Here is a 14,331-nt window from a genome sequence, read left to right on the forward strand (position 1 = left end):
GTAAATATCCAAGCTTGTAAATGATTTTTTTTTCAAGGGTAAAGGGTCAAAGCTGCTTTAAAGAAAATAAGAGTGGTTGTTAAACAGCAAGATTTAATCAAGCAGTACTTCCATTGTGCAAAGTACTTGTACCTATTGATGCCAGGCCTGGCTGCTTCAAAGACTCCCCAGAACAAGAAACACAGGTGAAAGACAGGCAGAGAACAGGAAGGGTCACACGAAGCAAAAGAAGTCTGGCAATAAGGAACTGGAGAGAAGTCAAAGGTCAATCGAGGCAGCTGATGTCTAAGCATAACTACAGCAGGAGACCTGACAACTTCATTGAAGTCTCAGCATTTTCTACGTTCATTTAAAAGCTGCAAGGTTGGTTTTCAGTCTGCCTCAGAGCATCTTCTCCATTAACATGATGTATTCAGTATCATCATCTAACTCACAACATGAGTTTACTTTTTTTTTTAGGATACAAAATTGGTGCTGAATAGTTTAATTTTCTTCTTTTAAAGAACACAAACACACAAGAAAATCAAACAAATCCAATCTAATCTTCTGTTTGTTCGGTTGTTTTTCCCCCCTGTGATTTCCTAAATGATGAATCAAAATTTGTTCTTGTTTGTTGCTAATTGTTATGCTTGTTGCTAACTTACTGAATATCCATTCCGGCTGACACATTTATTGCCTAGAGAGGACGACTGTTACAAAATCCCACTGGAGATCACACAGCTGTGTATACTGAGATCGTTACTAATTTCAGAAACATAGACGCTGGATTCCCACAAAAGAAAAAAAATCTGTCATGCTAACATTACACAAAACAACTGCAAAAATTGTAAATAACATAAATATTTTCTCCACTTTCTGTCAGGCTTTACTCGATACTTCTGTCCTTTAACTGTTAAAGCTTTGGCATTGGTATAGTTCCTGTTTCTGAAGTGTTCATATTTCACATAGTTATATTCTGTGATATTTGTCAACCAGTCTTTGAACTGGCCTTACCATGTTTCTTTTAAAATCTGGCAGTTACTGACTTCTTGAGTCTGACAGAAGGAAAACTACTCCAATTTACCCAGAGCCCACGTTAACTTCTTAACCAGTTGACTTTTCTCTCGTTATAGAAGAAAAGGTTTCTTCACATCAACATTTTCTGCTACTGGAGCTAAGAGCAAAATCTACCTCATTTACCTTCTTAGGCATGACTTAAAATTCCAATGTGGACAGAGGTAATGTGCAAGAATAAAAACAACTTTTCTTCAAAACAGAAAACAACAAAATATATCAAAAACTTTAAGGAATTGTAGTTAACTTTGACGTGAAACTAGGAGCTCATACTAGTTGCCATAAGTAAGAGGTTCTCTTTTGAAGGGTTATGTAAAGATGGAAGAATATAACTCTAAAAAATACACAGTGATCTGATCCACAAAATGCTATGGGTTGTAGCAATGACCTCATAAAATAGATTTTTCTCACTGTATTATTTCAATGAGCCAAGGATTTAAGCTATTGATTCTTACAAGATATAATCAATTAACACTTTTCTGCTGTTTATCTCATGAACCAGAAGAATTCTGTTTACTTTGGTTTAAATTATTTATTGAATGTTTATTCTGTTTTCACTATGTCAATTTGTCATTATATGATGGTTTAGAGAGAACTCCATTAAGATTTCGGAATCCAACTAGCACAACTATGAGAATACAACTATCATGAATAATTTTGTTTTTCCTATCAAACTTTTCACATCATTAGATAGTTATCCAAAACTTCACATTTCTCCTTAGCTGACTGAATTTCCCTTAAGAGAAATGGTGCAAATTTCACTGAGTGAAATAGCATAGTGGACACTAGGCCGCTTCATAACAGAACCCTTTCAGACTAATAAATTTTTTTGCATGAAAAAGATTGATTTTAATAATTACTTCACTAACCATCTTTTTCTATGAGTTAATATTTTCAATGTAGTTAAATTATCCTTTAAATTAATCTATTGTTGATTGCTTGATGACAGATGAGTTTGGTAGCAATGTATTTAAACAAAAAATAGAACAAAAACTACTAGCAATTAAGCAGAGTATGACATCCATGCCTTAAAGGCAATATTATTATAACTTGGTACAAGTTTTATTAAGAGGAGGAATGAGAGAATTTTTATTGAGCTGTGCTGCCCAGTTCTGTTGGACATTCACCAATGTGCAAAAGTACAACATTCTCTCTTGAAATTCAAGTACTACTTTTTTTTTTTTTTTTTCTTTTTGGCCAAACTGTTTCTTTATGATATTAACAACTTTCCTGTTTCCAGTTAAAAAGATCAAAAAATGTCAATAGCATCATTAGCGGGCTAAAAATATTAAGACCATTTTTGAAAATGAATCAGGTGCAGATATTGAACTGTACTTTTTCATCCTTTGTCTCACTTTTCAAATGATAATTTCTTCCACAGTCACCGTTAAATCTTGATCTATTCCAGCTCTCTGTATGGGTCATTGATTCTAGATGTACCATGGTTATTTTTAAATGTTTCCTTTTTGCAGAGAAAAAGAGGGCTGTCTAGAGCCAGATGGGTAACTTCACACTTCATTTATCAAACCCAATGCATTAGACTCCACCCTCTCTTTCCCACTATTGCTGTTAAACTTCCATATAATTTGGTAACAATTTTCATTATCATAGAGTGACCCCAAAAAGTCTACACAGGTTTGCATGGTTAACCCAAAATTCACAGCTGTTCCCTTTACCCACTGTTTGTTACAGTAGAGTCCGAGGTTCCCCTCCCTCCATAAGCCGAAGGGTGACCTTTTCTAAGCAGAGGTTAAGAAAGGGTCAGTTCAAAGGGCTAGAGCAGCTCTTTAACAGCTATAACAACCTGTCCATCAGGCGCTATCAAGCAGTATAAACAAATCTGAGGCTTTAAGCAACTCTGGACCATTTCTGTTAACACTTAGAGGACATTCACTGAGTCCTACCTGAAGTCTTTTGGATCATTGCCACTCAACAGGGAACAACTTGAATCCTTGGAAGACCTGCACAGTAACTATGAGACCAACGACATCTTCGAGTCGATAGGATACGAGATGGAGGGCTGGAACACCTACGTGCTACCACGCAGCCTGGACCATGGTGCTGAACTAACAGCTTAGAGTGCTTTCCACTGGTTAATATGCAGAAGCACTGGTACAACTTCAAAGCAGAGGATGTGGTAAGATGCATTATCCAAGTAGACATGTACACACCAAAACGTGACAGACACCTTCTTTTTTTTTTCCTCTGAGAAAGGCAAATTTGTAAAGTTTCAACCCGTTTATACTAACAATTCCCAGATTTATTTTATTTTTTTTACTTAAGGTGACAAAGACAAATAAAACGTGTGAAAGAACAGAATGCCTACATAATTCTACGAAGGCCAAGTGCAGAGTAAAGTTTTCGCCAGCTGCCCTCCCTTCGTTGACCTAAATTTCTTGGAGTTGTACTGTTCATAATGTGCTCTCTAATGCACAATGTAAGGTAATTAGAGTCATCTGTATTTAACTTCCAGAGGAAAAAAAATTCTATTATCTAATCTAGCTGATCCCCTGATAGCCTGTTGAAAGTAAAATACTGTAACCTATTGCCTGCCCTTTGACAAGTGCTAATTATTTCCTGTCCAAGCACATTTTTCTCATGTAATTCCAAAGTACACAATAGACTGATCTCTAAAACATGGGCAGCCCTGCTAGTACCACGGCGGACATTTTATAACTTTCACCACTGGATGCTTGATGGCTACCACAGTCAGTGCTTCATTCCAGACATGGAGCTGAAGCTTTGATGAAGTGAAGTGAGGTGTATGGTAACAGTCTGTTTATGCAGATCATATGGATGAGACTCAGATAGGTCACTGGGATGGGAAACATCAAATGGAAAGAAAAAGGATTAAGGATATTTAATACTCAAAGGACACTTTCTTTCAGAACTTTCAAGGCACAATGCTCTTGAAATTTTCTTTCAGGTGTTTAGTTTTAAGGAGGCCTGCACTTTGTCTGCTTCTAAGCCTCTCCCTACCCCCACCCAAGAGCTCTGGCATTTGTGTGTCAGACAAGGCTATGTCTACAACTGCAACGTTGGCTCCAGCCTCCGATTAAATCATGAACTGTAAAAGCGGAGGCCAGAAACACTGTAACCACATTATTTTTAAATGACTCTTGATTGCTGTGATTCCTGTTGACTTAGTATATTAGGGTATTATTGTTAAGCTAAACAAACACGAAAAAGATATTCCACTCATTACAATTATTTAGCCTTGTTCTATCTCTAGAAAGCTTTCTGTTCTGGTTCACAACGAGGATGCACATGTCCCAAGGAAAAGCTTTAAGTGGTTTCCTCTGTTTCCAACGTAGTCAAACTATTTGCAGTATTTATGAAGTATGGTGATGGAAAACAAAAAAACACAACTAAAAAAAAAAATAAACCCAAAACACACAAACAATATAATTCTCTTAAATTTCTTAAAAAGGAAGAAACAAAACACACATACAATCTGAACAATATTATAGACTCACCTTACTGAGCTCTTTTCTACTCTGAGTTCTTAAGTCATAGTATACAAACAAATATCACATATGCATAAAAAAGCAAATTTATAAAAACACTGTTTCTAAGTTGTAATAGGTGCTACTATGTAGCAATGCTTAATTTCTATCTAAAGCTTCTAAAATGTTTCAAGTGCAATCAATACAATTACTGGGAGCGCAAACACAGACAAGTGTCAGATCTGATATCTACAACTGACTTTCTAGTCAATCTAAGAAACCTCAGGACATTTCATAAGTTACACATTAAAAAAAAAAAAAAAGGAGAACTCTCTTAATTGGAACGTATAGTGCAGGTCAAAAATCATGCCAGTTAAGTAGTTAAGTGTTAGTTTTGATAAACCAAGTCTCATAAAGAAAATTTGACTAAAACCTGTATTTCATTGTAAGCGCAGGACGTCTCCTGGTCTTAAAAGGAGCTATACATTTAGAAGAAAAAATTCAGAGACTAACAGGTATTATATGTAATTATTTATCATAAATAAGAATAAATAAATAAATAAATATAGATCTACAGCTTTTAGAAATGTGAAAAAAGTTGAGATGGACTCCACAGGTAAAGAGAAGAAGGCAGATGCTGGAAAGACAGTTGCATATGGCAATTTTGTTTTTTTGAATTCACATATTTCTGGAAGAACTAGAAGTATGATGCAACTGTTTCCAAAATACATTAATCTGACTACAGTACAGTAATATAAATTTTTGAAATACAAACACGAACAACTTCTTAAAATTGTTAATAACATCACCTGCTCATAATAGAGCAATATGCTCAATTTAAGAACCCATGTAGAAATATGTACATGTATGCCAATCTCACCTAACACAATCTGGTTAACACAAGTAGGGAACCACAAGAAGTGTGAGCGTTGTGAAGAAAGCAGGCAAAATGGACACCTTTTAGTATGGCAACCCTGCTGGGCATATTGCTCATATTGTTCATAGTATAAGGAAAACCTCAGGGCATTTAAGGCAACAGCAATCCTCAAATATCTATGCTGTCTATCAAGGTATTCTCAATACATTGTACTACATAAGCACAGTAAAGGAGCATTCTACCCCACAAATTGTATCTGTAATCAGAAGCAGAAACATTAAGTATTCTTCCATTCAGAGAAAAATACCAGTTGAACTGTAAAACTTGCGAATTTTTTTAAACATCTATTTTTTTTTTGACTCCCTAGAAGTGGTTTAATAGAACTATATTTGATAGACTTATTTCTAATTTCAATATCTCACTTTCTCCAATGTCTCACCTTGCTGTCCACTCTTTACGTAGCCTTTGTCGCTCTGTAAGAACTAGCAAGAAGCAGCTGATGGTTTCATTCCTTTGTTCTTCAGTTTGTTCCTTTTTTCTAACTTCATGGAGGACCAGGCTTGACTTAAAGGGGAAAAACACATAAAAATTATAATCTAGAAATAGGAAACAATGTGTAAAATTAATAAAAAGCCCATAAGCAAATAAGGACAGTAAATCAATACCTTTTTTTATTACACTTCCACTGCTGACAAATCAATACAGTAAATGATGGTTAGAAATGGCCACCATATATTCAGTACTTAATCAATGTACATGGCACATAAGGTAAACCTTAAAATCTCATTGCCTTAAGTAACATAACAAGACGTTGTGCATTCTAACATTTTTTTTAAAGATATAATTCTTTTCTCTTTTAAATATTTTCTTATATCACATTATATCAGAAGTGTTTCCCTTACTACAGCATTTGTCTGGGGGACTCCCCCCAACCCTTTTATCCTACTGAAGACAATTCCTGTTTGTATTTTATCTTCTGAAAGGAATTTCTAATCATGTCCCCATGCTCCATTTGTCATGAAATATTTCAAGTAAACAAGTAGCAAAACTCTATCTTTTTTTCTTTATGGAATACACTACAAATTGCTGGAAAAAAATACATACAGCAGACTTCACTGTGGAGCAGGCTAATGCTCAGGCCCTGCAGAGCTCAAGTTGTTGGCTTTTCCAAATGTTGCATTAACAGTTAAACCAACAAAACTGCAGATCTGTCCTTCAGCCACCCAGCCAGTCAACTCCAAGTCCATCACTCCTCCTTTGCCTGCTACTACTACAAACTCATTCACAGTTTCCTCCTCTTCTTTCCCCTCTGCTTTCCATGGCTGCAAACTTGGGGCAAAACCAGAGCGTGCTGATGCTCATTCAACTGACGTGTACAGTGCTGTGCTGACTGCACAGGCAGCAGTCCAACCACACCACAGAGCTTGAGTCCATGCTGAAGTCTTCTCCTTCAGTGGGAATAATTTATTTTTCTTTCTCTCCTTAAACAGCCTCTGATTTTCACTTAATTATCTTTGATACTCTAACCTTCATTCACATATTCCACAACCAGACCAAAGTACCTAAATGCTTTTGGGAAGGATGTGACTAAGTGGACGGAATCCTTACATAAACCTAGTTTATTCCACTGAAAAGGACGCTAAAAATATGTTTCTGACTTGAGCAGTTATGGAAGTGAGTTTCAAAACCCAACTCAAATATCACCAATAACTATAAATGCTTCCCCCAGCATGGCCTCTTTTATGGGAACAAGACGAACAGGCACGGCACACAGCCTCCTTCTCAGCATCACAGCACACTTCAGTCTGTCCTGCCCAAGTGGACACGCACAGATTCCTCTGGGGCTTCTGCGAGATAAATGGTCATTATCTTCAGGTTGTGAAAACAGGAAGATCTGTTCTTGGTCTGGCATTTTTTTCCATGAGTTAGAAAAGTATGCAGATTATACACTTGTTAAGCTATGCAAAGTAGCAGTGGCCTTGCTACTGTGATGATGGTTCCAAAAGACAAGCGTGATAGGATTCATATAGAAAATACTTTTATTACACCAATATCAGATAACAAAGAACACAAAGCATCCATCTTCCACTCCATCTCCTAGCTCTATCGGTTGGCCTACCACAAGGCCTTACCCCATCATACCAAACTTACATATCAGAAAGAACAGTTTCTTAAAAAAAATATGAAAAAAAACAACAAAACATAAACAAAAGAACACCAAATGTCTAAAACTCTGTCTATACAGATCACATTCTTGACCCTGCTATGACATTACAAAGCAAACAAAAAGCCAGGGAATAATTTCAGATTAGGATTCTCCAACATGGGTTTCCCTTGCATTGACCTACAACATCTTTTCCATCCTATCCACCAACTTCAACAGGCCCGCTCTTAGGCTCACTTCCAGGAACTGCACAGTTAAAGCAGGATTTGATAGAGGACTTCAACACGTGAGAACACACTCACGTCAGATGAAGAGATTTACATCCTGCAAGAGATGAAAATGAACAGTCCTTGCCATTCAGAATAAATATGCCTCTTAAGGCTCTAACATTTGTATTTCAAGACTTTTGACACAGCACTACAGGTAAAACTTATCTCCATATAACAGCACGATCAGACTGGCCACACCAGGCAGTACACCAGGATTTCCCTTTTGGAATTCTTGGATACCCTTATTATTCACAATGGGACAGGGAAATCCACAGGAGATGGTGAAGCTGGTGATGGTGTCTAAATCTATTTCCCTCCAAGACTGCAGAAAAGCCACAAAGTTTAATGATGCGATGCCAGACAAATCTGCTAGTATAATTATTTGCAGGCAAAAAGCATCAAGATCCCCTAAATAAATAAGTGGTTCCCAAAGTGTAAACCATGGAGAACTGATAGTTGCTAAGGACTTTTGACTTAAAATTTTATCAAAACAGGATGTCATTGGAGTTTTATCAGTCAGCAAAGCTGGGTGACCACTTCTCCAAATATTCACAGTCACGTAATGCTTGTGTATGAATGCTGGTGGCCCAGCCACATTGCAGCTTTGGTACTGCATTCCACTAATGTAAAGTCCCCTTCTTCTACATCATAATTCTGGAAATTGAACATAATTTAATTTTTACTGAGAGAACAACTATATTGCCCCAGACTTCTGTTAACACCTTTCATTTCTCTGGTGATGCAGACAGTTCAAGTCAAGCGCAGTTTGACACTGCCATCATAAACGCTTCTTTACTGAGCCCTGCGAGTACTGCTGCAGCTACCTTGAGGGTGAAATAGTACATTAAGCAACATACAACAACAATACATAGCAATTTAACTGATTTACTTGTTTCCTAGGAGTGCTAAGGGCAGTAAGGTTACCTGGAATACGAGTGCAGGGTTTGATATGTAGCTTTTATAGAGGCATTTCTTAATAACTCGCTATTCTTATTGTCTCAATAAAAATCCTAAATTGTAATAAATAAAGCAGCATTCTGGGTAAAATTATATTACAAAACACCCTCCTTTGAAAGATTGGGTTTTGCAAGTAACTTGTTTTGGGATTTATTTTTAACAAGGGGATTCAATATATACCTTGACTGATAAAGGTCAAGGGTTCAAGAAACTCGGTCAAAGATGTTATCAGCTGGGAAAGCCATTTCCTCACATCAACACTGATAAAAATCCATCAGAAACCCGGCCGATACCACCCCTACTCTAAAGGGCAGGAATGACCTTCTTTTGAACATCACTATAGTTGCACATCCCATCAAAGAAAATCTGACCCCGTGTCTCAATCCTTTTAATGTTCTTTAATGACAGATAATTGTCTACAGAGGCCCCCTGTGCCCAACGCTGAGTGAAGCCTTCACTTTTCTGAACTGGACTCAACACTGACTCAGTGTTGTTCAGCACACTTGGGACCAGAGGACAGTCGAATAAACAAACAATGCAGCCAGCCCTACAGCCTGTCTTATCTCATCCTTGGGCTCGCAGAGATTCTTGAGGGTGGTAATGTTTACAGATTGTTGAAACTTTCTTTCTTTTGCTTCCTGAGCTGGCAAAAACATATCCTGGACAACCCAAGCAACAAGATTACGTAAATTGCTTATCACTTGGGGGAAGCAACTTCTTGTCTCATTGGCCAGCATGTGTCTTTAATAAATAGCAATGTTAACATCTTCAAATCTCCCCCCTTTTTCCTTATAAATCTATTTAAATATTTAGGGCATTTCCTTTGTAATTCCCAAATGGCACAGTCTTAAAAATAAGGAAAACACAACAACACAGAACCCACCTCAAAAAAACAAAACAACACAAAGTACATGTGCATATATAAAGCAGCTGCCAATCTGGTCTTCTATGTGAGGCTGTTTAGCAAATGATATCCTTTACCTTCCTCCTGGTTCAATGGCAGAACTAAATATCTATTGCTATACTGACATATTTACTATGCAAGAAATGTATTTTAAAAGACCAATATCATATCCATCTCATTGCCACTGATGAAATATATCAGTGACATGTCTGAATAGAAACTGTTAGAATTATATATTACTATTATTACTATTACTATATCCAGGATACACACTTAAAATTATGTTTTTTATTAGTCTTAAAGCTATTGTAACAGGATAACTGGTATACTTTTTTTTTTTTTTCTTGCATACACAGAAGAAATTACGTTCCAACATAAATAAGGGACTATTCTACTTAACAAACAAACAAACAAAGCATCCTCAATAACACACTCAAAAAACCCCACACTGGTACCTTTTTAGTCTTTTAAAGTTTGATTACCCTTCCTTCAATACGGACCTCTCAGGATTAGAAACATGTATAGCTGGAGACACAAAGCCTAATACTCTGTCAAACAAACTAGCCTTCAGTCTGAGCTGAAGTGGCACTTGGGACAGTTCATCTTTTGGTCCCACGTTATTGGGTCAACAAATGAGATTTTTCATTCCGAGTTAAAGATTGAATTTACTCATCACCAGTTTAAATAGGATAAGCTTCTGAATCTTTACTAATCACTTCCACTTTAATGTAGCAGTCATCTCTCAACAGTCAATAACTAGCAGAGGAAGGAAAAACAGCAAGTGTAAAATCTGTAAACAGGGCTACAATTTAAGCCTTTCTGCATCTTCCTTGTTATCTTTGTCACTATTTTGCTGTTAGTGTACCCTGATGAAAGTCTACAAAATCAGAACACTGTGCCTTTTAGAGAAAAAAAGAACCTGTAATCTATTAAGCCGTATTAATTTAACATGTCATAACTTCCATGTGATAAAAAAAGCTAGTAATTGCTTACAAACCACTGCTCATTTCTTCTTTGCTTTTAAATTTTTTTAACTTAAAATATGAGTAAATGCAGCCATTTTCACTGAGATGTGGAAGTAGCCAGTATGGTTTAAGTTATCACCCAGCAATTTGGGCACATTAAACCCAATTCTCTGCCTTTTGTTTATTAATCCACTATGCCAGATATCACAGATTCACTCAGCAACCCTCATGTTTTGGATGATATTGAAAAATGGCTCATGTTTGTCAAAGAAAGTTAAAAAAAAAAAAAAAAAGGTAAAGAGGAAAAAAGTGTTGTTTATAGAAGCCAGCTGCTCTGGCTTCGGCGCCAGCAGCTCTTCATCCTGCTATTTTACGCTTGCAACCCCCACTGCCCCCACTGGCACAGGTACAACTAAATGTTGACTTCAATGCTTCAGAGAGCACTCAACTGATTCTGTACATGATTAATTGCCAAAGACATGGCTGACCATATGGAACAGAGAAAGCATCAAGTAATTCATACTTCTGTATATGATCATTTGGCCCCTGTTGTTTTAATGTACAGGAAAGAGCTAGTATAGCACAGACCTGGTGTCTTGCCCTTGACAGCCCATTAAGAAATCTCAAAGCACCTAGTTGAAGTTATGCTGTTGGCTTTTCAATAGCAGCCTAATAAAACAGAAGCAAAGCTTTCCAACTAGTCTTAAATCTTTCACATACAGTACATTAACCACTGCTGCTAAAACAACTGGTTTCTTATGATAGGAAATGGGATTTGATTTCTAGCCTCTGCATACTTACTGAAAGCCTTTTTCTGACCTTTGGAGGGTTTACAAAATCATTGTTCGTTTTTCCTGCCATTTTCCCAGTTTCTTGCCATGGTGATCCTAATAGATTTGTTTAAGGTTCACTACATTCTACTCTTACTAGCTGTTATATGCAAACTGTACAACGAAGGTAGGCTCAAGGGAGCTGAAAGGAAAGAAATTATTATTAACTGTTTTCTTCCTGAGAGTCAGAGAAGTCACTGCAACATCTAAAACAATTTACTTTTAAAGAGCCTATAAAACAAAACAAAAAAATTCCTGAAAGAAAGCAATACACTAGCGTGTGCTTTCTTTTATCAGACTGGAGACAAAACATCAACTTTCATTTGAGAAGGAAGGCCAATTTATTTTAAAACTGTGGTATTCTCTGGGACGTCTGACAGAGCTCAATGAAAAGAAAAAGATGCAGACTTGGAATATATGTCACTATCATTAACTACTTTATATTAGTTTTATCTACGGTTAACATCTTTTCAGTCATATTCAGTCAAGAAAAACGTTTAATAATGTTTCCCTGTCAGATTCTTAAGATGACAGTGCTAAAAAGTTAATCCCCATCCTCACAGATCTTTTGGCAGTTTTGACATATGTTGGCAAGGATGTATTTGCTGGCACCTTCCAGTTGGAAAATATTTACATAGAGTTTTCTTGTCTGTGGATTTTCTAGTTGTCTAAATTACTTTCATACTCTGAAAGGCCTTATGTGGGAAATCCTAATAATTGGACATTCATTAGCAGTAATTGTCCAGGCTGCTGAATTCAGCTAACAATACTAATACTCCAGCAGAACACATGAATAATCCAAAAGCCAATATAACACTTTGCAACTGTTTTTACTTTTACATGAAACACTGGCATATAAAATGAGAAATTCATACAAAGGTAAGATACTAAAGAGAGATAAAACATGAGCCAAAATTGATAGAACACTTTCAACATTAAAATGAGTCAAATAGTATGTCTGCATTTAAATAAAATACAAAGAAATGGAGATTGTTATGAAAGATTTCTTTTTTTGTAGGGTAAAGGGAACAAAGTCTCATGTTTTCACAAAGATCATGGACTCTCCTATTACATTCAGTAGCGCACAATCAGTTAAAGCACTTAAGCACATCTAAACTAAGCAAGTACATAACCCAATTATAGAGTAGAATGCTTGAAGTTAGACATATGTTTAAGCTCTAAATACAACAAGCCTACATGCATTAAAATGTAGGGAGCTCTGTCTCTCTTTGAGGTATTCACTGCTGACAACAAAGGATGAATACCTGACTTGATAGATGAGTAGTTCGACCTAGAAAATCCTACAGAGAGTAGATCACAAACATTTCTATAAAAACTTTAGGTCTCGCCTACACTAAAAAGTTGTACCATTTAACTACCTCTGCAGAGCTAAAGCAATACATTTTCTAGCTGTATGAATTTAAAGGCCGTAAAGTAAAATAGGCAGAGCTTATTCCTACATGAGAAAGGAAATTACCTTTATGCCTATATAATTCTACCTATACTGGGGTCTTGAACCATATATTTAGGAAAACAGAATTGAGACAAAATTATGACCAAGTGGTTTTACATTATTCTGGCATGCCAAAACTGAATGAATTTCCAGCAGAGGGGAAAAGAAAAAAAAAAAAAGTAATTTTTTTTTGCTGGATAATTCCATGTGGTTACAATGAAAAATCTGAAAAAAGTATAAAGACCAACACTTTCAAAATCTTTTTGCTGCACTAACCAGTTCAGCAGTGCTCTAAAGGTGAAGTATAACCCATCGCATCAAGAAAGAGCAACTGACCCACTCACAATGTTTGGAATAAGAGTGGCTTAGCACCTTCAGATGTATGGGTGAGTGAAAGGTTACCCTTTAGCCACATTCTCCCAGAGCATGGCCCCTCCACCTCTGAATCATCAATAGCACAAAGACAGAAGCAGGCCTACCATGCATAGTGGATTATATGAAGTGTAAAACATTGTGGGGGAAAAAGCTTTTGAAAGAAGTCAGGAAAAAGAAATCACGCTTGCAAGAAGATACAGCTGACAGGCTAGTCCCCAACAAGTGAATATGTTTGAAAACATTGTGAATTCAAGAAAAGAACGTGCCTTTTGTTTCCAAACCTACAGTGTGTCTTTACCCCAACTGTTGCCTGCATGGCTGAACATATGTTTTCTGAACAAGAATTGAAGCAGAAAGTGCTCTTTGTTATAATTCACTCCTTTGTATACACCTCCCTTTTTCCCATTTTGGTCACATGCAAACAGTAGTTATGCCGAACACTTACGATCTGAAGGACTGCTCAGCAGTATACGCTTCAGTGATTATTTACTATTGCTGAAATCAGCTAAAATGCAATACAAGACTCACTTCACTAATGTGCGCTCTGGACAGCTTACCTTTGGCACTACTGAATCACACGGAGTACAACCTGCACTACTTTGTTCAGCAAGCAGACACAACCTTCGTCATCGATTGCACACAGTTCTAAACAAGCACAGAAGAATTATACAGTAAATGGCTGAATTGGTGGAAATGAATACTATTTTGAATTAAATACTTACATAATTTTACTGATTTCAATCAAATAATTCCATACGTAAGCGAGGCTTTGCTTTGACTCATCTAATTTATACTGACGCCTTTGTATGGTAAGCTATGTAGAAGCTTCCCTTAAAATATTTACAGACTTGTACCAAAATCTCCAAACCAGAGCCTTTGCAGCACTCAAAACACAAACTGGAATCACTAAGCTTAATACTATTGGTCACATGAGAAAATATTTTTAAACGTCCCCAAACTATGAGGAAAGATGGGAACACAGCGAGCCTAGATACTGAATTCCTGATTCCATTTCTGTTTGTGACCATCTTTCAGTGT

General features: G+C 36.6%; 1 protein-coding gene across 4 annotated transcripts in view; it reads right to left on the minus strand.

The window, feature by feature from the left end:
- FTO (FTO alpha-ketoglutarate dependent dioxygenase) overlaps positions 1-14,331 on the minus strand; it is a 243,140-nt gene that overhangs the window by 130,812 nt on the left and 97,997 nt on the right. For 3 of the 4 annotated variants that reach the window (XM_027467172.3, XM_027467171.3, XM_072043739.1), the window contains exon 8: positions 5,816-5,940. In XM_027467172.3, the coding sequence (XP_027322973.1) occupies positions 5,816-5,940 (125 nt within the window). Of the gene's footprint in view, positions 1-5,815; positions 5,941-7,447; positions 7,865-14,331 lie in introns of those variants that run through there. The other variant, XM_072043740.1, reaches the window with a different exon arrangement.

The sequence above is a fragment of the Anas platyrhynchos genome, chromosome 12 (genome assembly GCF_047663525.1).
Source record: "Anas platyrhynchos isolate ZD024472 breed Pekin duck chromosome 12, IASCAAS_PekinDuck_T2T, whole genome shotgun sequence".
Lineage (NCBI taxonomy): Eukaryota > Metazoa > Chordata > Aves > Anseriformes > Anatidae > Anas > Anas platyrhynchos.